The 23,754-nt window shown below is 41.4% G+C and overlaps 1 protein-coding gene across 1 annotated transcript in view; it reads right to left on the bottom strand.

Moving 5' to 3' along the window:
• Nucleotides 1–23,461, bottom strand: part of PPP2R3B (protein phosphatase 2 regulatory subunit B''beta) — a gene marked incomplete at its 5' end in the record, with an annotated part of 55,683 nt that extends 32,222 nt beyond the window's left edge. Inside the window, one exon of the mRNA XM_084260596.1 lies at nucleotides 23,120–23,461. Within this exon, the coding sequence (XP_084116722.1) occupies nucleotides 23,120–23,461 (342 nt within the window). The remainder of the gene's footprint in view (nucleotides 1–23,119) is intronic.
• Nucleotides 23,462–23,754: the final 293 nt, after the last annotated feature.

Below are 23,754 nucleotides of genomic sequence, written 5' to 3'. Positions count from 1 at the left end.
CTCCAGAAAACTGGCATTACATCAGCAAGCTAGCACTGAGTGTAGCTATTTACTACAGTTGGAAGGAGATTTCTATTCCCCCACCCCCTGTCAAATACTTGGGTTTGTTATTAAAAAAAGAGACCCAAACCCATTTGCATGCCTGATCTAAAACTAGTATGTAAAAAATGGGTATGAAGTCCCCCATTTGTGGTGCTAAAAGGGCTCCAAATGGTGTTAAAATAGAAAATTGATGTTAATAGGAAAGGTGACCTGCCAGAGACCTCTAATTGTTACACAACCTACCTCTGTGACTACAGTTGTAAAACCAACTGCCTGCCTCACTTAAACTTTGGTCAAAATCATTTTACCTCAGAAATGGGCATGTTATCTTCATGCCTGGACAGATCACTGGACTACAGCACAACCACACAACCAGCCCCCACAGGCTCTGCATGCATTATACTGTCTTGAACTTGTTGCAAGCGTTTGAGGCTTTTCCAGTAACAGAGGAGCACAGAAGCGATCAAGAGGCACCGATGTCTAAAACTCACTTGGAAGGAAAGCCAATCTGCTGGGGTACTGGAGAAGTCGAAGAAATAGTTCTGATGGAGCTGACATAAATAGCTCGCCTCAGGCATTCAGTATCGTTAACAGGTGGACACGGAACCAGCAGCTCTCCATTTCCACGCTGAGGTGTGACATACACAACTACGGGAATCACCAAGTAGTAACGGCAGCTAAAGGTAGGATGCAGTTAAAGTACTGGGAAATACACCAGCACTTAGTTCTGCCCCTGACATTCATGGGATTGATTAAAAACTTAGAACAACTTTTCTTTTTTAAAATGTTTTTTTTTCAATGATCACATTAACACAGGTTTGACTTGGAGAAAACCTAGTTTTCAAGTTCAAATTCAAAACTCATTTGGTTTGCAACAGGCCAATGGTATCCTGGGCTCCATCAGAAGAGGGGTGGCCAGCAGGGACAGGGGAGTGATTGTCCCTCTCTACTCTGCCCTCATGAGGCCCCATCTGGAGTCCTGTGTCCAGATCTGGGGCCCCCAATACAAGAAAGATGTAGAACTGCTGGAGAGGGTTCAGAGAAGGGCCACAAAGATGATCAGAGGGCTGGAGCACCTCCCCTACAAAGAGAGGCTGGGGGAGCTGGGCTTGTTCAGCCTGGAGAAGAGAAGGCTGTGGGGGGACCTAATTGCAGCCTCCCAGTACCTGAAGGGAGCAGAGAAACAGGAGGGGAATCAGCTTTTTAAAAGGGTAGATAATGGCAAGACAAGGGGGAATGGACTAAAGCTAAAGGAGGGAAGGTTTAGATTAGATATTAGGGGGAAGTTTTTTTACAGAGAGAGTGGTGAGGTGCTGGAACAGGCTGCCCAGAGAGATGGTGGATGCCCCATCCCTGGAGGAGATCAGGTTGGGTGGGGCCCTGGGCAACCTTGTGTAGATCCAGGCCTGAGGTTGGTGTCCCTGCCTGTGGCAGGGGGGTTGGAGCTCTATGATCCTTGGGGTCCCTTCCAACCCAGACCATTCTATGATTTTATGACCTGGCCCCTAAGTAGAATTCCACCCCCCCCATTTTCCCAGTTTAGCTAACACTAAGTAACATCGGTATGTCACTGTACACAGATGTATTTTATTCTGTTCCTTTGTTTCTGACTTCAGACACACTTTCTGCACATAGCCTGGGTAATGGATGCTTATAATCCCAGCTCTGACAGGTAGGGATGTCCCCTGCTGTTGAGTAAAGCAAACTGCTCCACTATCGGCAGGTAATAAGCCTCTCAGTTCACATCTTTAAGTTGCCAATATGTCTGACACGGTGCTAGTATCTTCTCCTTCTAGAATTTCAGAGACATAGATGAGCAAGGTGGGCACAGTGCCTCTTCAAAGTACTGAGTTTCCAGTTCACTATAGTCTGTAGGAGTTAAAATTACTTAAGGAGGGTCCTTCTTACGACCAAGATCAGGAGACAGGCTGAAGTTCTACTGAGTTTTATGCAGAGTTATCTATTAAAAAATTGAGTTCCCCAAAGTAAGAGACAGTATTTCAGTCACATATTATTTTATCTTCCTTTTGAGAAACTGATCTCACTGGAAAATAAGAAAGCCTTATTTTGCTCAGTTTTATCAGTTTTCATTAATAAATGCAACCACTGAGAAACAGCCTGCTCCACCACTTTCCAGAGCCACCCACCTCACTATGGGCTGTCTATTTAAAGGTTTTCATGAAACTTGATTTGCTACACTCCAGTGAACACCCCTTCCAAAACAGAGGGGATTACCCACACAGATTGCTTACACCGCTCCAAGCAAAGAGCCCTGCCTTTGAATTCCTTCAGCCTGTGGAAGACCCAGTCCCTCCAACCCAACTCAGAGCTGATGTTAAGCCATATGTTACCTCACCATCCACACCATTATTCTTTTTTTTTTTTTTCATTTTAAGAGGCTAGCTTTAATAGCACCAAGCCTTTTAAGGAGGATCTGCCATTTGTTTAACAAGCTATAGAATAAACACAGTACAAAAAGCAATGAAAGTATAGAAAAAACAGACTGCATTCTATTTCTGCTTGATTTTAGCATTCTGTTTTTACATCATATTCATGAACTGTTCTGCCTGAGTTATTACTAGTGGTATAGGAGGTTGTAAACTCCAATGGCAATGCAGCTCGTTAACTCAAATGAGAGAAATTTTCAAAAATATTCAAATTATTCTACAAAAGCTCTAAGCAGTCAAAATGAAGTTTCCTCAAAGATTATGTAGGTGCTGAATAGCTATTCTTTAAAATGCACATAACCTACCAGGACAACTTGAAATTAACATTAAATGTCAGGTAAGGAATGTCCATTTTCTATAACCAACAGTTATCAGCACTCATTTCGGTTTAAGGTATTTTCAAAGACATTTCCTTAAAGTCCCGAGGTTGAAGTGAAGTACACTTTTAAAAAGGGACCTCAGATAAAAGGAATACAAAACTAAAGTTTGATGTGTCTCTACTCAATGTGATATAAAATGTTAAGTCTCTTTTGCCCACACAGTTTTGTCTGTAGCAGGTGGGGTTTAACATATGTTATACCACAACTACCACTGACCCAAGAAGGACAAGCCTGGTTAAAAACAAAAAAATATTTGTTCATTGACTGTATTGCAAGTTTATAGCCAGCAGCACACTAAACAAAAAGCCTCCTACAGATTAGAGAAGCTGTTTTCTGAATTAATTGCTTACAGATATGCTTCACCTTTCTACATTGAAATGTTTTCTAGCTCCACATAAAAAGTCCTGTAAAAGTACAAGTGATGTGACTGTCAAAGGGAAGATATGAAGTTAAAGGGTGCTGCACAAGGTAAGAGTGTGTTTATGATGGGATGCCATGGCTAGCCTCAACTTGCCTCATGCTCTGAGGTGCCTTTAAATAGTAACCAATATCACTCTTTGCAGGTGATTGAAATAGTATTTTCTTTTCCTGCTGTCTCAGGTCAAGAAGTTTCCTTCTTTCTCTCTCTCCAGTTCCACATTCAAGTCATAAAATCCTTTCGTTCACAAGTCAATGCTGAATGGCATAAACCGGTTGGGTCAGCACTTGTGTTCAGCTTTACACAAAAGAATAGACACTGCTTATATAGCTCTGCTGAAACAAATTTGAAGTAATAACATAGCAAACAAAGGCTAACAGATTTTTGGGGTCATAGGGCTCTATGACCCTCTCTTGAAGGTCACCTGAAAGGGACACTAGTGTGCTGAATGCAAAAATCAAGCAGCAGGCTATAATTAGAATGATTGTAAAAGCCATAAATGCTAACATAATACAATTTTTAGTCAACTGCTAAATTTTCCTTGATTAAAAAAAAGTGTAAAATACCCACATCATACATACCATCACTGATATACCTTTAGTACATGAATTAGAAGTGAGGACGAGGTAAGGACGACATGAATGCTTTCATGTACCACCAAAAGCCTTAAAGCTAAGTGTGTTTGAGGAAATACCAACTTTCAATTTCCCCAATAAAAACAGGTGTACATTCCCTTTCCTCCCAAAATATAATCTCTGCGAGCATTTACTCCCAGTAGTTTTACTATTATACACGTCAAGTGTTTCAATTCTTAATTATGACCTCACTTTAAAATGGTGGATTTAACTCACTGCTGCAAAACTGCAAAGCACATGTGCAAGCCCTGTAGCCAACAGCTGATCTCATCCAAATACAAAGTCCAAAATAAACATAATCTAGAGGAATTCAGGATCATCATGTAAGTATGAAAACACCTTTCAACATAGTATACTTGAGTTAGTGAAGTTACAGCCCAGCATTTTATATGCACAGCTTCAATAAAAGGCAAATTAAAACCCCCAGGGAGACACATGCTGATTCTGATTACGCACATGAAGGAGAACAGTCTTTAAAAGTCTAACAGCATTAAGCACACCGAGTTTCCACTGCATATGCCTCTGTGCAAACATAACTTTATCCATGCTACATGGTTCAGTAAGCTCTCCTCGCTTTTTGCTTGCTGAAAACTACCTGTAGAGTCTTCTTAAAAAGCACAGAAAAACCATCATCTATGGAATGGACTATCGAACTCCTCCTAGCTGAGGAAGAACTTGCATATTCTTTCCTGCAATTCATGAGGTTAGGAAGGTACAACTGACAATAAGAATTTAATGGTATAAGAAGTGGATGACAAACCTGGACCTGCTGAAAAGCTTTCAGTCTCTTCTTGAATCTAGAAGGTAAAACAAAGTCACATCCTCGAGCTAGCAATGCCAACTCCTTTCTTAGATCAGGATCTTGCCGCAAAGAAATCTCCTTTATCCTCATGCTTTCGGATTTCATATAATGTCTCTGTGTGCCAGTCCAGGCACTCGAGTCCCAGTAAATAGCAGAGCTGTTGTATTATCACACAGTGCCACTTAAAGCAGCAGCTGCACCCGAGTTCCGTGATATTATAAGAGAGTCAGCTCAGCTTCGCCTGCTCCATACATTAAAGGGAACTTGGCTGGAATCGCAAAAACAGATTGGAAAGTCACTTCGGGGGCCTGCCCTTTCGTACACGCATTCCAGAGTCTAAGTGGGACAGTATGGAAAAAAACAAACCTGTTTGGAGGAGCATCTATAAAAGCAGCTTCCAATTTTAAAAAAGCAAGCCTTACAGGAATGCAGAGAGGCCAGCCGTGGTCATTTTGTAGCTTCTTCCTCCTCCTCCTCCCCCCATCCCCCTCAGCTTTTCCTTCTGTCACAAAACACTCACTGTCTAGCTTCAATGAAGTACCTCACCCAAGGATAAGGCTTATTACATAGCAATTAAGTTCCTTTTAAACTTCGGTTCTTTAGAAGGAACCCTATTACGCTGGGAAAATGAAGGAAACAACAGAAAAAGCTGCAGAGAAACTTTCAGAGTGGCTCACAGAGTTTCATGAAATAGCTTTTTTTTTTTACATTCATGTAGCTTTAAATTACTGTGTTGCACGAATCTCGTAATTCAGATCCTAAGGCAGAAAGCAGTAGCAAAAGTGAGGCAAATGTTACCACAATGAAATGTAGTTTTAACTTATGTTTACAGAAAAGCTGCATTAGAAATACAAATAACAAAATCTGAAGAAAGTTGAGGATTGAGGAGTTTTGTAAACATTAACATACATGTACTAGATTGCATACCCAACACATTCCAGTAGCACTTAAGCTAAAGTCAGCTACCACCCTATTTTCAGTTCATTGAATTTCAAATACATTTTAGGGAGGGGTAAGGCCATGTTTTAGTCCACAGCAATCTGCTTCCCAGAAACAGAAATCTGATAAGCTTTTGTGGGAATTAAAGCGACCTTCTGTCCTTCCTCTTCTACAGTTTTAGGTACTCTAATTGAGAAGTGGTAAAGTTTTCACATAGCAAATAGGTATACCTTGACTATAGCATATCTTTAACAAATGCTGCTATTCTGATTAATTTTTAAAACTTTTAATTTATTTTCTAAATACCACCAGTAGAGCTACGGGTATGGCAACTCTTGCTATTCCAATTCAAGCTGTGAACCCTTGGCACCCCAAATTCTAAGACATTGGTACATTACCTATTTATTATCTGTACCTTGTCATGTACAATCTTAGTTACTAACAGCATAAAAGGAAAGATCTGGACAGTCTGACTCTGTTTTCATCCCTTATGCTTTAAATAAGGCCTCTTTCTTGATTACACAAAGATGTACACAGCCCAAGAAACACTAAATTAACTCTTTCACCATTAAGTTGGAGATTTCTTACTGGACTGCATTATTTCACCCCCACACTGTTATGTATAATCTTTAGCCCTGTTCAGCCATTCATAGTCATTCTGTCATGCAACAATGTATTGTAACCCAACAGCAAACATCCTCATAAGATTTAGAGGAAAAAGCACTAGTCAAACATGATTTGTCTTAATTGCATTTTTTTTAGTTCACCACACGCTGTTAGAAAGCAAGTGACAGAAAGCCTGTTTTCTTGATTTTAATTTAGTCTGCAGTTTTTCCCTACCTGCTTCTTCACTGCAACTTGTTAAGATGATATTCATTTCTTTCGGAAGTGGGAGAACAAGAAAGGAATTGACAAGGCCAGAGTCAGACATGTTGTGCTTGGCATGACCAGACTATCAAACTGCATCGAGCAAAACTGGCCATCACTCACTGTCTTTTAGGAAGATCAAATCAACCAACCTGCGATAACCCTTCGGCCACAGGGAAGCCAGCGGGGAGCTGGGTGTGCAGTACACAACAGCAGCATGCCTGGAACCTGAGCCTAAGGACCGAGGTGTTAAGTGTAGGAGAAGAATCCTGCTCTGGCAGCAGATACCCATTCTAGACCAAGATGTTTGGGGAAGGTCAGGAAGGTTGTATTGCAAGGCAGATTGAATTTCAGGATAGGCAAAATAGGACTTAAAAGTAAGGAAAGGTATCTTCTCACCTAAATTGCTTTCTATTTTCACCCCCTTTTTACCAGCTGATGCGCTCCCATTCACTACCACATTCACAGTGTTGTTTGATGTGGCTTACAGTATGCCATTAAGGGGACTGATTGCCACATGGAGAACTTAAACAACTGAAGCTCCAGCTCACCTGAAGCTGCTGAAGGAGCCTTAGTAAGAAATCAGTGTTCTGAACTCCAGTTTGGGAAAAGCTGCACATTTCCCCTCCGTTTTCAAACAGCTCAAAGTCTGCCAGGAGTTAACCAGGAGTTAACCAGCATATTTTGTTCAGTGTTTTGAATATTCTGTATTTCCTTGTCATAATGTAACATCTGCCTGAGGCAGTGAAGTAAAGTCAATCTCATTGTTAGCCCAATCATTTTAACACTGTTGTCACTAGACTGGTTTCAAACCCAGAAGTCATTTCCATACCTGTATGCAGTGCGGTTGTCAAAAGTTGATGGGTTGCAATATATGAAGAATCTACACACAACTGAGCCTTTAGTTGCAATAGTACACTGGCATTTACCAATCACCTCCTTCCCACCACTTAAACAGAAAAGGTGTTTTGTATTGCCACATTTAAAAGAAATATAAGCACTTGTAAGGCAATGTGGCTAAGATGTGTGTTAACCTTCCCAGTCATGAATTAACCACAGGGGAAAGGGAAAGTCAGCGTCTATCCAGCTTGAACTAGGAGTGTTCAGGTATAGTGTTACATTTATTCTAAATCTGAATTCTCTCCAGTGAAAGCTATAGCAGAATCCTTTCCTGGGTGAAGGGCTGGATGCTGGCCATGAAACTGTTCAAGTGTCCTGGCAGCTTATTATTAGCTGGATAAACAGAGGGGAGGCTGCGTGCTCAGAGCTTCCTTCCAAAGCTAAAGATACACGCTATGAATGGATCTAACTCAAGGGACTGTGACTAAAGATTTTGTTGCTTTAACAGAGACCTGACCGTACACAAGGACGGTGAAATAGTTACGTGTCTGTAACACAGAAGTATTCAAGTGAGAAAAATGAGTATCACTAATACCTTGGGTAACATGAAGGAAACACAAACCTGAAGAATGCCTGAAAACCCCTAAGTTTGCCTTACAAAAATGCAGGTTCTTTGCAAAAGCATCTACTGAGATTTAAAGTCTTAAGAGGGTGGGGAATTGACCTCAAGTCTTTAGGAGAAAAAGCATCCAGGCATTACAGAAAGCTTCCACAGTCTTGGGTTAACAAGGAAAAGAGAACTGTTATCTCCACAACAGCTGACTAAGGGGTTATGCAACGAGTGTGACCCTTCCCAAAAGTAACTGATCAGTGAGAGGCAAAACAGAGAGGTTAAGAGAAGGTAGCATCTTGATCAATATAGAAAAAAGATGAAACAGCATCACCAACTTACTGCTAAAGATATGTTTCAGTTGTTTACAGTTGAAAAAAGACACCATTAGTAAAAGCAAGCAGTTCAGGTAGACATAAAAAATGCAGCTCATGATGCCAAGTAAAATACAGCTACTATGAGGTGAGAAAAACAAAGAAGTTATCCTAGTATGCTAGTAGACAGGCAAATGAGCATAGCAATTCTTTGCTAGACCGGTTAAACAAGCAAACAATACAAAAAGCCCTGAAACGCTGCCTACGTTATCCTCTCCTCAATCATCAAAAAGTTAGCAACTAGACTTTGACCATTAATTAATATTAGGAGTTATTTCTAGACCAGATAGTCCATACCCGGTCTTTGATCTACTGAAATATGCTGGAACTACATATGTCCCATTATTTACATAATAATTAGTGGATTGGTAATTATTTGGATCCCAACTCAAGCCAAAGCTCCACAGTCAGACTGAACTTCTAACAAATCTAACCCAATCTATGCAAAAAAATATTGGGTAATAGCAGATGTAAGCAACATCACACATCAGTAAGCATGATGCTTGTTAAGTAGATGCATTATTTACCCTAGTCTGCAGATCTTTAATCCTGCAGAGCAGTGATAGTCCGTGAAAACCAAGGGGGAAGATTAGAAGGCAACATTCACCTCAGATTTTTGTTTTGTGATCTACAAAGTAAGAAAACACAGCTTAGGCAGGTTTGGTAGCAGCTGCAGCACCTTTCTGCTTAGCATTATATATAATGCCCAGTGTTGACACAGTCCAAACAAATGAACCAAGAATAGTGCTTCTCTTTGGAAAGGATTCCAAAATTCTTGCTTGAGTCTTCAAAAAGGCCTTTGCAGGGGAAACCTCTATATAGCAATGGACTAAAGTCTCAGTTGTCCAAGTAGTCACCTTATGACGAGCCATAAGCAAGATGTTCCCTTCTCAGGAGACTGCAGTACGTAGAAAAATCTGCTTTTTAACCATATAAACTAAGCAATCAAGAATATTAACATCTGTTGGCAAGGTGACCCACTCAGTGGTGGGGAGAAAACCCACTGATACTGATTTGTCAATACTGAAATCACAAGCATTGATTTTTTCTTTTCATTTCCCAAAAAGCCTGGCTCTATCCTGAGATGGACAAGGTTGCACAAGGTTGAAGTCTACCCTGATAGGTAGGAAAAGGGATTTAACAGGATCCCAAACAATTAGTTTTCATAGAATCACAGAACGGAGGTGGGGTTGGAAGGACCTCTGGAGATCATTTAGTCCAATCCCCCTACTCAAGCAGGATGACCTAGAGCAGGTTGCACCATATCACATCCAGGCAAGTTTTGAACCCCCCTGGAGAAGACTCCACAACCTCTTTGGGCAGCCTGTCCCAGTGTTTGCCACACTCAGAGTAAAGAAGTTCTTCCTCATGCTCAGATGGAACTTCCCATGTTCCAGTTTGTGCCTTGTGCTCTTTGTCCTGTCACTGGGCACCACTGAAAAGAGGCTGGACTCATCCTCTAGACATCCACCCTTTAGATATTATAAGCATTGATGATATCCCCTCTCAGTCTTCTCCAACAGCCCCAGCTCTCTCAGCCATTCCTCATGATGGATACTCCAGTCCCCCAATCAACCTGTAGCCCTCCACTAGATTCTCTCCAGCAGTTACCTGTCTTTCTTGACCTGGGAAGCCCAGAACTGAACACAGCACTCCAGATGTGACCTCACTATGACAAAGTAGAGGGGAAAGACAACTTCCCTCAAGCTGCTGGCCATGCTTTTAATGCACCCCAGGACATCACTGGGGCACACTACTGGCTCACTGATAACTTTTTTCTCCACCAGGACTCCCTGGGTCTTCTCTGCAGCGCTGCTTCCCAGCAGGTCAGCTGCTAACCTGTACTGGTGCTTGGGGTTATTCCTCCCTTGGTGCAGGACCCTACACTTGCCCTTGTTGAACTTTATTTCCTCTCTGTCCAACTCTCTAGCCTGTTCAGATCTAGCTGAAGGGCACCACAGCCTTCTGGTGTATCAGCCACTCCCCCCAGTTTAATACCATCAGCAATTTGCTGAGGGTACACTCTATCCCCTCATCCAGGCCACTGATAAATATGTTGAACATGACCAGATCGAGCACTGACCCCTGGGGCACACCACACATTACAGGCCTCCAACTTGATTCTGCACCACTTATCACAACCCTCTGAGCTCTGCCATTCAGTCAGTTCTCAGCCCACCTCACTATACACTTCCAAAGCTTGCCTACGAGGATGCTTCATGAGGGCAAGGGATGATGCTATGAGGATGATGGAGACAGTGTCAAAAGCATTACTGAAGTCAAGGTAAACCACATCCACTGCTCTCCCTTCATCCACCCAGATATGAACCAGTTTTAGTTCTTCAGACCATTACCTAGCTTGCTTCTTGCTAGTAACTTCCCATTTCTAACTTCTCTGTATGAGAAGAGAGTAAAAAAACATACTTGTGAGCTAAACACGGTATCAAAACATCACTATTTATCCCTAACTCTCCTTTAGCTGAGAGTCACTCATTTTTCAGTAGTACCTTGACAAAATGTACAAGGGAGATGAAGGCTACAATGTCTAAGTCACAGAAGAAATCAAGTTGTTTTGGTCATAACTTATAACCAGTTTGGGTAGCTGGGTATTAACATAGTACAGCGAACTGACTGATGTTGTCACTGTGTAGTCAAGACACCTACCTTCATATGGAGAAACCAATCCTTTAGCCTTGGAAATAAGTTAATATGAATCTGGGTCTAGATGCACTTTTTTTGGAAGATGCAATACCTCCCCCATAGAGCATGCAAACAAAAAACATGGAAGACTTGCACATACTTGCCTTCTCTAATGATATTTCAGTTTTCCAGTACTCTTGGGGTTAGACAGAAAAATGCCTGGAGGCTCCTTCCACAGCTGCTGGGAGAATCCAGAATTTTTAAGGAAGCAAGACAGCAAATAAAAAGACACAAGTTAGATGTGAGAATAAGTGGTCACATTGGTAGCCTAGGAAAGAGGGGCTGATCAGATTCTCTGTGCATTACCAGAAGAATGCCATGTATGTCTACCATGCCATGGGCTGTTATCAGATTAGAAGCAAGATACGATACATGTCACCTTGCTATGACTACACTGCCTGGACTCCAAAGGCATCGCACGGGCCTTTTCAGATTGCCAACTGCGCCTGGCAGGCTACCTTCAGCAAGCGTCAACACTAGATACTATAAAACTGAAACCTGACAGTTAATGGGTGGTTTATATTCCTGTCAGAACAATCCTCATGTTCTTTGCCATCTTAGGAAGATGTCAGTTTACATTAATTTATTTGCATATAACATAAACTGAGTTTTAATGGAAAAAAGTTCCTATAATGGTGCTCTACAGATGGAACCAATTTACCATTCATTATCTTCAGATAATCCTATTCACTAGATCATCAGGCACACCTATATTGCTGCTGAGGTAGCTATTAAACATAGAAAGACCTAAGAAAAATTTCTACTATGGATTACACACATTTAAGACACACTTGTTTTAATTAGATGCTGGGGTTTTACATTTTAGCTCATCCATGAGGCTACAGAGCCCACCCACAGAAGAAGCTACAGTGCCACAACATGCACATTTATAATTTTACCAAGGTAAGCCTCTGAATAGCAGAGTAATCTGAAATGAAGGATCAGTTCAGGCTGATTCAGAATGCCACTGGGACTTTTTCCAGCTTTTATAACAGAGCCTAATGTTATGCATTATGCAACTTTTTAAAGTCATACAAGTCATTTCAGATGTTTAGTCATTTCTAGATTGGTATGATTTACCTTGTGTCACCTTATTTAGAAACTGACAGAGTAATCTAGTATAAGGAACATGAATTACAATGTTTTATAACTGTCCAGCAACTTAAACATTGCACCAGCTGTTCAGTGCTTCATCATTTTGACATGAACTGAGTTTTCAATTAATCCTTTCAAAATCACATTTGTATCTTGGAGTTTCATCATTTCCAAAACTAGAATGATTGGTGTATGAAAGTACAACCACTACTTTAATTCCAGCATCACAGGCTAACACAACATGTAATTTAGTCCCTGAAATCACAAGACAATAATTCTGAGTCAGTGACAGCTGCAGGACAGCTTCTTGCTCATGCTTTCACTTGACATTTTCTCTCCAAAGATCTTAAAGCAAACCCAACAAATTGGGAAGATTAAGGTAACAGATTTTGTCCTACAAGTCAGTCCGCAGGACTGCAAATTATCATTTACCAATCAACAGTGGTATTTCTGATAGAACTTCTTTAGATATTTACTCTTGAACTAATACTACTGTGCTGATTCATCAGCTAATATGGAGAGGCAACAAACTACTGGTTTCTGTAGACCTAAATGAAAAGTCACACACTTCTAAACTTGCAAGGAGGTTAAAGTGACAAAGGACAAAGCAAAGAAAGAGGCAGAGCACAGCAGCAGACCACTGGTAGCCAACTGAACTTTAGCTTCCAGGGTGATAACTAAAGGGGCAACCACTGTGCATGAAGCAGTAAGACAACTCAGGGGCACAACCACACAGACACATCGCCAGAAAAACAACAGTACTCTTGACCAGTAACTTCCTCTGCCATTGGAAGCCTTGATGTGAATTTTCTCAAACATTCTAGAAGCTCTTTCAAAATACTCAGACTATATTTGGTATTTGATAAATAAGTCCTTAGTCAAAATGTTCGGAGGTCTTCCTTAGAGTGTTAAGAGCAAGCTAGACAAAACTCAGATTTTTAAAAAAACCACTAAGTTACAACAGAAGACTTCCCAGAAGTACGTTGTAAATGATTATTCACCAAGTTTATTAGTAGACAAAAGTATGAAAAGTCTAGCCCATCAATTTCTTAGTCAATGAAGTATGCCACAAGGATAAGGATTACTTTACAATATATCAGTGAGGATCATAACAAGTGAAAATGTTTACAAAAATCTAGAATACTTTTATCAGTGCAAATCTAGCTTCTAAAACTGTTTAGAAATTACTTTTCTTGTTCTCCTGAAGTCTAAAAACAGATAGAGTGAGGCCATTTTGTTAGCTCCACAAGCCTTCCTTTCTCAATATAGTGTCAAGAAAGACCAGTCAAACCTTGTTCATGGTATTACCATGTTTCCCTCATCACCTACTCAAACTATTTTCTCACATTCTCCTTGCATATAGATGTACGTAAGTGTTGTGAAAGTCTCCTTCAAGTCTTCCAGCTCATCTCATTTGTTGCTTGAAGTGAGGCAGTCTTTAGTAAGATCTACATAGAACAATCAGCTAAGGCTACCTTCCATATGGAACAAAAATAAGCAGTACACACAAAGTTATTAAACACATATCCCAACATCCTAAAGAGCCCATTACCCCTCCAAGTACCAGAGATCAAGGAATGGTACATGGGTGCCTCTATGGTTTCTAGATTTTTTTTTAATATAGAATATAGATGGTTACACCAAAGGGGCACATCTAACATGAAGTAGAACACACTTAAACATCTCTTGATCACTGGTTAGCTTTATATGGACCCATTTAAAGTTTTACCTGTTGTTGGCAGAATGCAATCTAATTTTATCTATCAAGACATTTGTTCCATCTGGTTAACTTGAAGACAAAAAACACCACACTAATCCAACACAACACAAAGGAGTTATTTACATATTATACCACAGTTAAAACATTAAATTTAGTAATTGTTTGCTGTGGACTTCAGAAAATTACGAGAACACTTAACTTATCTTAAACCACTGCAAATTTTAGTGCCTACCTTTCTTTGAATCTTTTGAGACAGCTGTGTGTGCAAGGCCTCTAAATTTGTAAGAATCAGCTATATACTACCACAACTGGTGTTTTGTAGATTTTTCTCATTAACATTGTTTGCTGAAAAATTCTGTGCAGCCACTGATTAGGCCTATGGGTGGACAAGCTAGTTCACTGGATGAACTGCATTAATTGTTTTGTACTGAATTAAGCTCATGCACACTTGTAGCCTCAAGCTTATTTCTTGCTGACAGAGTAACAGTAGAGAACATCAAGATATTCTCAGAAAAGTAAGATGGGTTCTCAAGCATCACGGAAGGAAAAAAGAAAAGCTCTCTCCTCTATATCAGTATCTAATTTCCTCTCAGACTGACCACCTGTTAAAAAGAATGAACTGTTTAAGTGACTGATGTAAAGATGTAATTAAGCTTAAATGTTTTGAAAGACTGGGCATAGAAACAAATGGAAGTAACCATCTCTAACAGCTATGATTTTGTTTTTTGCTTCTTTGCAGCTACTCACACAGGAGAGTGTCTGCAATTAATAAATTTTATCAAGATATTTGATTTTGTCCTGTATAGGGATTCCAGTGAACTTTAAATTTGAAAAAACTGTGTATAATTCTGATTTTTTTCCAGGACTGGATGTGCCAAAGCTTTTAAGAGTGGATGCGGTACGTATTGATGAGTTTCCAGTAGGACAGAAATATCTTCACTTTGAAAGAGGGCAAGAAACCACTATTTTGTCTAACAAAGCACAATGTGTAAACAGAATTAATACTACTAAGTGTAATACTTATGTCCCAGGGCATAAGATGCAGTTAGAACAAGGAGCACATAAAATGAATAGCTGGTTCTCCAATCAGAACAATGATTCCTCTGTTCCAAGCTATTCAGTACAGCAAAGCTTAAGGACAATGCAACAAACTACCAGTGCTGCTTATGCCAAGTACTATTATTTCACCACACTTGAAACTAATAATGATTTTCTAGGAACACCTATAGCTGCACTCTTCCAGACCTTAATACCAACTTCTGGCTGTCCTTCCTGTGTTGGCACCATAGAAGGACCTCTACTGTGCGCACATTTGTGCTGACATCTGTACCCTGTTATCATCACAGAAGTACATCAGTTTGATACCAGGTTATTTACAGTCTGCCTTTAAGTCACGGGCTTGAGTTGGAAGCCAAGTCCACCAGCCTCCCCACTCAGCAATGGGACACAGCACTCAGCACTAGCTTTGCATAATTCAGAGTTAGGGAGCTGTGTGCTAGACCACACTCGGTCCCATGCAGCATGATCTACTTTGCAATGCAAGTATAGCTCAGGTAACACTGCTAGAAGTTAAGGTATACAAAGACGCAGCAGCATGTAAGTAAGGCTAGACACTTGAAATAACAAGGCTGACATCAAAGTTTGGTAAGTGAAAACTGTCAGGATTCAAACACTGTCCCTCCTCTTACTTTTCTGATGTTTTACAAACATCCTGTCTCTCCTTCCTGGTAGAAGGTGGTCCCCCCAAAAACCTTAGAGCATACCTGCAGGACATGGAGACAGCCCACCACTGGTCTAAAGGATGCACTATACGCCTAGCTACCCTGTAACTCAAGTCCACAGAACTACTTAATTGTTGCTTTTTGGAACAAGCAAGTGTTACTATGCTCCAATTTCTGTCAATGTTAAAAGGTTTCATTCTAGTCTCCCTTTGAACTCAGATACATTCTAGTAGTACCAGTCAATTCACAGTAACCAGTAACAAGAATTTGGCAAGAATGTTATTGCTAAAAAAGCACTATATGGCAATATAGTAAAGTGGTTAAAAAAATACTAATTACAGAAATACAGGACAAGGAGCCTTAATAGTTGCCACAGGATAACAGGCAGAAACAGTATGCTTATCAAGCAGATCTACAGAAGCCAGTGCAAGAAGTGCCTTTGTATCAAAGGCTGACCCTGCCGAGAAACGGAAAATAACTTTAAGTACTACAGATCATATCACATTCTCTCTGCACCACCACACCCCAAAATGCCCATAGGGAATTCTGTGAATTGTTTCCCCAGATGCCTTGCACACCAGCTGGTTAGGATTAAGCATCTTGCCTGCGGCATCTTTTAGGCCTTGGGGCCTGGCATTTCTGACAATGTGATGAACAGGGTACAATTGTGTATACCCCATATGCTTAAGATAATCTAGAGTGCCAGCAACACTGTTAAATCCATGTACAGTAATGATAAAGGTTAGAAGAAAGCCATGACAGCTTCTTCTCAGCTTTGAAAATTACAGCTCTAGAATTTCCTTTCTGTACAACAATACTTTCAAAATATTCAAGATAAACTTGACTTAAACATCTTAAAACTAGGATTTTTCTATGCCTCTGATTTTCTGTTATTTTAATACATCTAGTATATACAATGCACCAGCCAACTTGCAGAATACCAAGTCCTAGCAAGTACTTCACGCCACATAATGAAGATGACCAGGACTTTGCAGTGACAGTGTTTGTACAATGGATGAAGTCAGACACTGACCTCACTCTGTATAACACAGTGCAAGTGAAGGGGAAGTACCACCCCCTAAAGGAAAAGAAAACACAACACCATTCCCTACACAAACACTGTTTTGTTTTCACTTGCACAAAAACACACCATAAGGGGAATTGTCATAGTAGAGTTCTGCCTGGATTTCTAAGCGAACATGTGGATTCAGTCACCAGTTTATTCTGAATTACTGTTTTTCCAGGCCATCGTTTTAAGAGCCTTGTCCAGGTGAACAGATTCCTCTCTGAAATACCTCAGCTTTGTGTTCACTGATACCATAAAGGCTATGTCAGTGCTTCCATTATCTGAGAAACTGCTTTGGACTCACTAATCAGTGGAGGGTTTCAACTGTTGCGATGGACAGCAAGTTCTCCTCTGACAAGACAACGTTTTTGCAAAAGCACATGTCAACTTTGAATTCTGCATAAAACTCAAACTTTACAAGCTAACCTCTGAAAAAGAGAATAGGTCTCCTTGAATACAATAGCTGTCAGCCACTGTGCTTCTAATGCTTGCTGTGGTTTAACTCAGCAGGCATCAAAAACAGCCTCACCCCCACCCCCACCCCCCCACCCCCCCCCCCAGTGGGACAGGGGACAATTGAGAAAGAAAAAGGGAAAACTTGTGGATTTAAGATAAATGCAGTTTAAGAGGAAAGAAAGGAAGATAATATTAAGAATAATCACCAAGTGATGAACAGAACAATTGCTCACCACTCAGAGATGATGCTCAGCTAATTCCTGAGGCCAGACAGCCCCTGGCCATTGCCCCCTAGTTATATACAGAGCAGGATGTCATATGGTATGGAATATCCCTTTGGTCACTTGGGGTCCACTGTCCTGGCTGTGCTGCCTCCCAGCTTCTCAGTTGGGCCCCCACCTTCCCCTTGGCAGGGCAGTGTGAGAAGCTGAGAAGTCCTTGACTGCCTGGCAACAACTAAAACATCAGTGTGTTATCAACATGATTCTCAGTCTAAAGCCACCACACAGCACTACACCAGCTGCTAGAAAAAAAGTTATCTCTATCCCAGCTGAAATCATGACAACACTCTTGAACAGCTGCTGTCAGAACACTCATTGTTTTGCTCATATGCTACCGTTTAAGGTCTTAGAGATTAAATACTTAATTGGTTTCAAGTCTGGCATTCCAAGAAAACTTCCCATTCTGCAAAACGTGTTCTTCTAACAAGCCTAGAAACCAGCCACATTAAGATGTGGTTTCCTACATAATCATACTTATACCTAGAAATAAAATGAGGATGATAGCTTTCTGTTACCAGCTCTATTGTTCAGTGTCCTTCAAAAAAAGTTGCAGGAACATCTTAAGAAACAGGAAAAGGTACACAGCAACCTTATCCATAATCAAATGCAGTATTACTGAGCTGAATTACTAAAGATGTATCCTGCCAAAGTGACTTTCCTGCTTGTATGCCACATTATGAAAGTTCCTACATACAGTAGGTAGGAAACAGTTTAATAAGATGCCCAAAGTGGGCTTATGTAGTCCTAAAAAAATAATTCTCCAGCTCTTTATGGTTGGCTGTAAAAGCCCTCTCCCCGTATCACCCTCAGGGACTCAGAGTTAAACACATTAACTTTTACCATTTTCTAGGATGGATATTTAGAGAATTTAAATCTGTACTCCTTGACCTACAGTACAGAAGAAAAAGCCAAAACATTTTCTTCGACTTATAGAAACAAGACAAGGGCCTCATATGAACTCAAATGAGGTAGATAAAAACCACTGTGGCTCAATTTGTGAGCCATGATTAAATACAAAGCCAGATGCACTACTTCTGACACTGCAGTAGGTAGTTTATGGATGTATGAGATGGAAGAGGGGTAAATTTTGCTTTCCTTGTGAAAATACATTGTCATAGCAGAACGTGCAGTTATGTCACTCTTGCTAGTTTAGAGCTGATGCCTGCTCCAAATGTAATTTATACTTCCTAAAGATTAGGAAACTTTCAGATGAAGTTTCAGTGCAGCTCAGTAATAAACCCACAAAAAATTTATTATTGCTTAGAACTCTCCCCCTGCTCAAATTCTGTCAAACACAATAAAACCCAACAAGCTAACCCTCTAGGTTCTCTCTCAGCAGTATACAAAAAATTCCAATTAAGTAAAGAACATTAACTCTTCCATTAATCTCTTCTAGTTCTTAGTTCTGGGATCCACCTAAAGTGATCAACCATGACACATGAAGAGAAGTTACAGTAGCTGTGTTAGCAATCAAGTAAATCGCCTAACAGTGGCTTTTAGTGGAATCTTCCTTTGCTTGCTTTTATCTGATGCTCAGTAACCTGAGCATCTAACTTGCCAGATTTCACTAGAACAGGAAATATAATGGCATGGACAGAAAGAAAAAAACCCTTAAGTTGTCATGCCGGGATGTCTGGTTAGTGATTAAAATAACAGGGACTCTAACCTATGTGTAAAGTCTATCTAGACAAACTAGATTGAAAGTGTGACATCTTGAAACTAAGAAGTGGGGACTTCACTTCAGATTAAACATTTTAGTGCAAAGCAGTAGGCATAGTGTTAGTAAAAAGGTAAGTATACACATTTAATACACACAAATAACAGACAAGAAGTAACCAAAGCTCAAACATTGAGAGGAGTGTCTGACACGCAGGAACACTGCGCTGCCATCCAGAGAGACCTGGACAGGCTGGAGAGCTGGGCAGGGAGAAACCAGATGAGATTCAACAAAAGCAAGTGTAGAGTCTTGCACCTGGGAAGGAACAACCATTTGTATCAGTACAGGCTGGGGGATGACCTGCTGGAGAGGAGCTCTGTGGAGAAGGACCTGGGGGTCCTGGTGGATGACAGGTTGGCCATGAGCCAGCAGTGTGCCCTGGTGGCTAAGAGAGCCAATGGGATCCTGGGGTGCATCAGGGGGAGTGTGGCCAGCAGGTCAAAGGAGGTGATCCTCCCCCTCTACTCTGCCCTGGTCAGGCCCTACCTGGAGTATTGTGTCCAATTCTGGGCTCCTTGGTTTAAAAAGGACAGGGATCTCCTGGAGAGAGTCCAAAGAAGGGCTACAAAGATGATTAAGGGTCTGGAGCATCTCCCCTATGAGGAAAGGCTGAATGAACTGGGGCTGCTCAGCCATGAGAAGACTGAGCAGGGACCTGATCAATGTTTATAAATATTTCAAGTGTGGGACACAGGGGGAAATGGCCAGCCCCTTCTCAGTGGCCTGTGGGGACAGGACAAGGGGCAATGGCCTCAAGTTGGAGCACAGGAAGTTCCACACCAACATGTGGAAGAACTTTTTCACAGTGAGGGTGACAGAGCCTTGGCACAGGCTGCCCGGGGGGTTGTGGAGTCTCCTTCTCTGAATTCAAGACCCATCAAGACCTGTGTGACCTGTTCTAGGGACCCTATTTTGGCAGGGGGGTTGGACTCGATCTCATGAGGTCCCTTCCAACCCCTACAATTCAGTGAATCCTCAGCTGTAACTTCTCTACCATTACAAACTTCAGAAGGTTTCCTTGGAACACCATGCTACTTAGCCAGTGTATTGAGTAAGACAAAGTATGTAACTGGGACTCACCACTTAAGACTTACTAGCATTATTCATAGAATGCATCAGGTTGGAAGGGACATTTAAAGGCCATCTAGTCCAACCTCCCTGCAGTAAGCAGGGACACCTTTAGAACAGGTTGCTCAGAGCTTCATCAAGCCTGACCTTTAATGTCTCCAGGGATGGGGCTACACCACCTCTCTGGGCAACCTGTCCCAGTATCTCACCACCTTCATGGTGAGGAGCTTCTTTCTCATGTCTAATCTAAACTAACCCTGCTTAAGTTGAAAAACCATTGCCCTTTGTCCTACTGCTACATGCCCTTACAAACAGCCCCTCACCAGCTTTCCTGTAGGGTGCCCTTCAGGTATTGGAAGGCCATTATATGGTCTCTCCTAAGCCTTCTCTTCTCCAGGCTGAAGAAGTCCAACTCTCTCAGTCTGTCTTTGTAGGAGAGATGCTCCAGCCCTCTGATCACCCTCGTGGCCCTCCTCTGGACCCTCTCCAAGAGATCCCTGTCCTTCTTGTGTAGAGGGCTCCAGAGCTGGATGCAGTACTCCAGGTGGGGTCTCACCAGAGCAGAGTAGGGGGCAGAATCACCTCTTGATCTGCTGGACACACTTCTTGTGATGCTGTTGGCCTTCTGGGCTGCAAGTGCACATTGTTGGCTCATGTCCAGCTTCTCATCCATGAGTACCCCCAAGTCCTTTTACTCAGAGCTGCTCTCTATCACATCATCCCCTCAGCCTGTATTCATAACAAGGACTGTGCAGGACCTTGCATGTGTCCTTGCTGAACTTCATAAGGTTTGCACAGGCCCAATCAATTTAATAATTAAGTTGTATGAATTTATAGTACTACAGCAGAAACAGCATGCCTCAACTCGTTTGATGTAAGGCAGATCATAAGCAATGCTTAGCTTTATCAGTCAATACATCATTTTCTATCCAGTTTTGGTTTTAGAATTTATGAAACAGGCTGCAAGTTTAAAAAAAACACACTGAGGTTGGGGTCAGGGATGTAGTTCTTGCATAGACATCATTGTCTATTATAAATCAAGACCTTCTTAGAAAGCACTGAACGTACCATGCAGAACCAAAACAATTACTTCGTTAATATGCAGATTCAGTGAAGCCAATTTTGAGTCTTATACTAACAATAGTGCTTGGTATCAATAGACAAAGGAATATTTTTGTCAAGGCAGTTATAAAAAAAGCTAACCAACATACTGCAAACAAACACAGGGTTTTACTTTTATCCACAATTAGATGGCAAGCACACTATTGAAAGCATGGTGTCTGAAGCATCAACACCAGATTTGGGTTACCTCTGGCAAAATTAAGTTAAATGAGGTATCCAGCAATTGTGATCTATTTAGTAAAATAATTTGCCTTTTTAAGCTACCACATACAACAGAATGCTAGAATTTTCTTTGTATCACAGACTGACTAGGTTGAAAAAGACCTTTGCGATCGAGTCCAACCATACCTGTCCTCTACTAAACCATTTTCCTGAACACCTCATCTACCCATCTTTTGAACACATCCAGGGTCAGTGACCCAACCACCTTCCTGGGCAGCCAGTTCCAGTGCCCAATAACCTTTCAGTGAAGAATTTTTTCCTAATGTCTAATCTGAACCTACCCTGATGCAGCTTGAGACCATTCCCCCTTGTCCTATCACCTGTCACTTGGATGAAGATATCAACACCCACCTCTCTCTAACCTCATTTCAGGTGAGGTGATAAGGTCTCCCCTCAGCTTCCTCTTTGCTAGGCTAAATATCCCCAGTTCCCTCAGCTGCTCTTCATATGACCTGTTCTCCAGCCCCTTCACCAGCCTGGTTGCCCTTCTCTGGACATGCTCCAGCACGTCACTGTCTTTTGTGTAGCAAGGAGCCCAGAACTGAACACAGCACTCGAGGTGCAGCCTCATCAATGCCAAGTACAGGGGCACAATCACTTCCCTGGACCTGCTGGCCATGCTGCTGCTGATACAAGCCAAGATGCCATTGGCCTTCTTGCCCACCTGGGCAAACTGCTGACTCATATTCAGTCAGCAGTCAACCAACACCTCCAGGTCCTTCTATGCCAGGCAGCTTTCTAGCCATTCTTCCCCAAGCCTGTAGTGCTGCACAGCGTTGTTATGTCCCAAGTGCAGGACTCTACACTTGCCCTTGTTGAACCTCAAATATAGAGGTGAGATGTATTTTATGATGACACCTGGTTAGTCACAGCTTTCTGACCTTTCTGTCCAAGTTTTGGCTCTTAGAATTATTTCTCTTTCATTCTCCATCTCTAAAGATGGGCCTGCCCCAACATCGGACACTATTCAGAGGACACAAGGAGGTTACTGAAATCTACTTTATTATAAGGCTATTTCTAGCTTTTCCACCACTTCTGGTTTGTTCATGCCTGCTAAGGAACACAACACACCCACTAGCTCTAGTCTTATTAAAATCAGGAGAGGCAATACTTCAGAAAGCAAAAATCACTTGGTTTGTTTTTTCCTTATCTATGCTGCACCCACTGAAGCAAACAATGTGCAAACACAGTAGCTGCAACACGGGTCAGTACTGTATGATGTTTGAAACTGTAGCTCAAAACCAGAGTAGATATACTAAATCTAATCAGCTGTACTGGATATGGAATTTTTAAGATGCTGTTTTAAATGGCAATATTGCTCTAAGAGGAAAAAATATTGGAAATAGAAAGCAATTTTCCATTTTCTGTCAGACACGTATGGCTTATAAAAAGCAACAGAGCTGGAAGGAACCAAGAGAGTCCCTTGGAAGTTCAGGCCATCTAGTCAATAGCACCACCAACACACATAGACATACGATATGCAGTGCTGCTGCTTCACTCCAGACCCCTCTTGTGGGGAAGCTGATTACTTACATGATTTGCCACTATCGGAAACCCAAAATCTGAACAAATACGTCTTAGTATGACACAAACTTACCACTTTGCTTCCTGAAGATCGTCGTGTCGCTCTAATGTTAGAAGCGTTCCTCGGGCCGGCTGGAGTTGCCAATGGATGAGTAGCAGGAAGTTGAGGAGGACTTAAAGTTAACAATGGCACTTTGATATCTCCTAACATGCCTTGATTAGAAATTTTATTAGTCACTCTCTCATTTTTACGATTTCCCGAATCTCCATCACCAGCCTCTGTTTTCTCCTCATTCTTGATTCTTTGCAAGCAGTCCTTTAGCATCAGCTGAGTTGCAGGCTGACTCAACCAACACAGAACCAGTTCATCCACTTTCATTTTCAGTACAGGCTGCAGACCCTTCCCAAGTGGCATTTTCTACCAGCTTCTCTTGCTGGATGAAATTCAAAATAAAAACTTGACAATCACCTACTTATTTCACTTGATTCTCAGTGTTTTGCAGACTCCAGGGCTCCTGTTAGGAAAAAAAAAATCTTTTAGTTTTAACAAACTTTTCATATTTTTTCCCCTCAAGATACCAGCAGGTGTTGTGAGATGCTCAGTAACAACTAACATTGACTACAACATTTTGCAAGAGTCAAATCCAGGTGATTATCTATTTTAAAATCATTCCATGTACATGATGAAGTCTGGAGAGAAAGGAACTG

Source organism: Gallinula chloropus (assembly GCF_964237585.1).
Source record: "Gallinula chloropus genome assembly, chromosome: 1".
In the NCBI taxonomy this organism is placed as follows: domain Eukaryota; kingdom Metazoa; phylum Chordata; class Aves; order Gruiformes; family Rallidae; genus Gallinula; species Gallinula chloropus.
The sequence above is the reverse complement of the archived record's forward strand: the minus strand, read 5'-3'. Positions and strand labels throughout refer to the sequence as shown.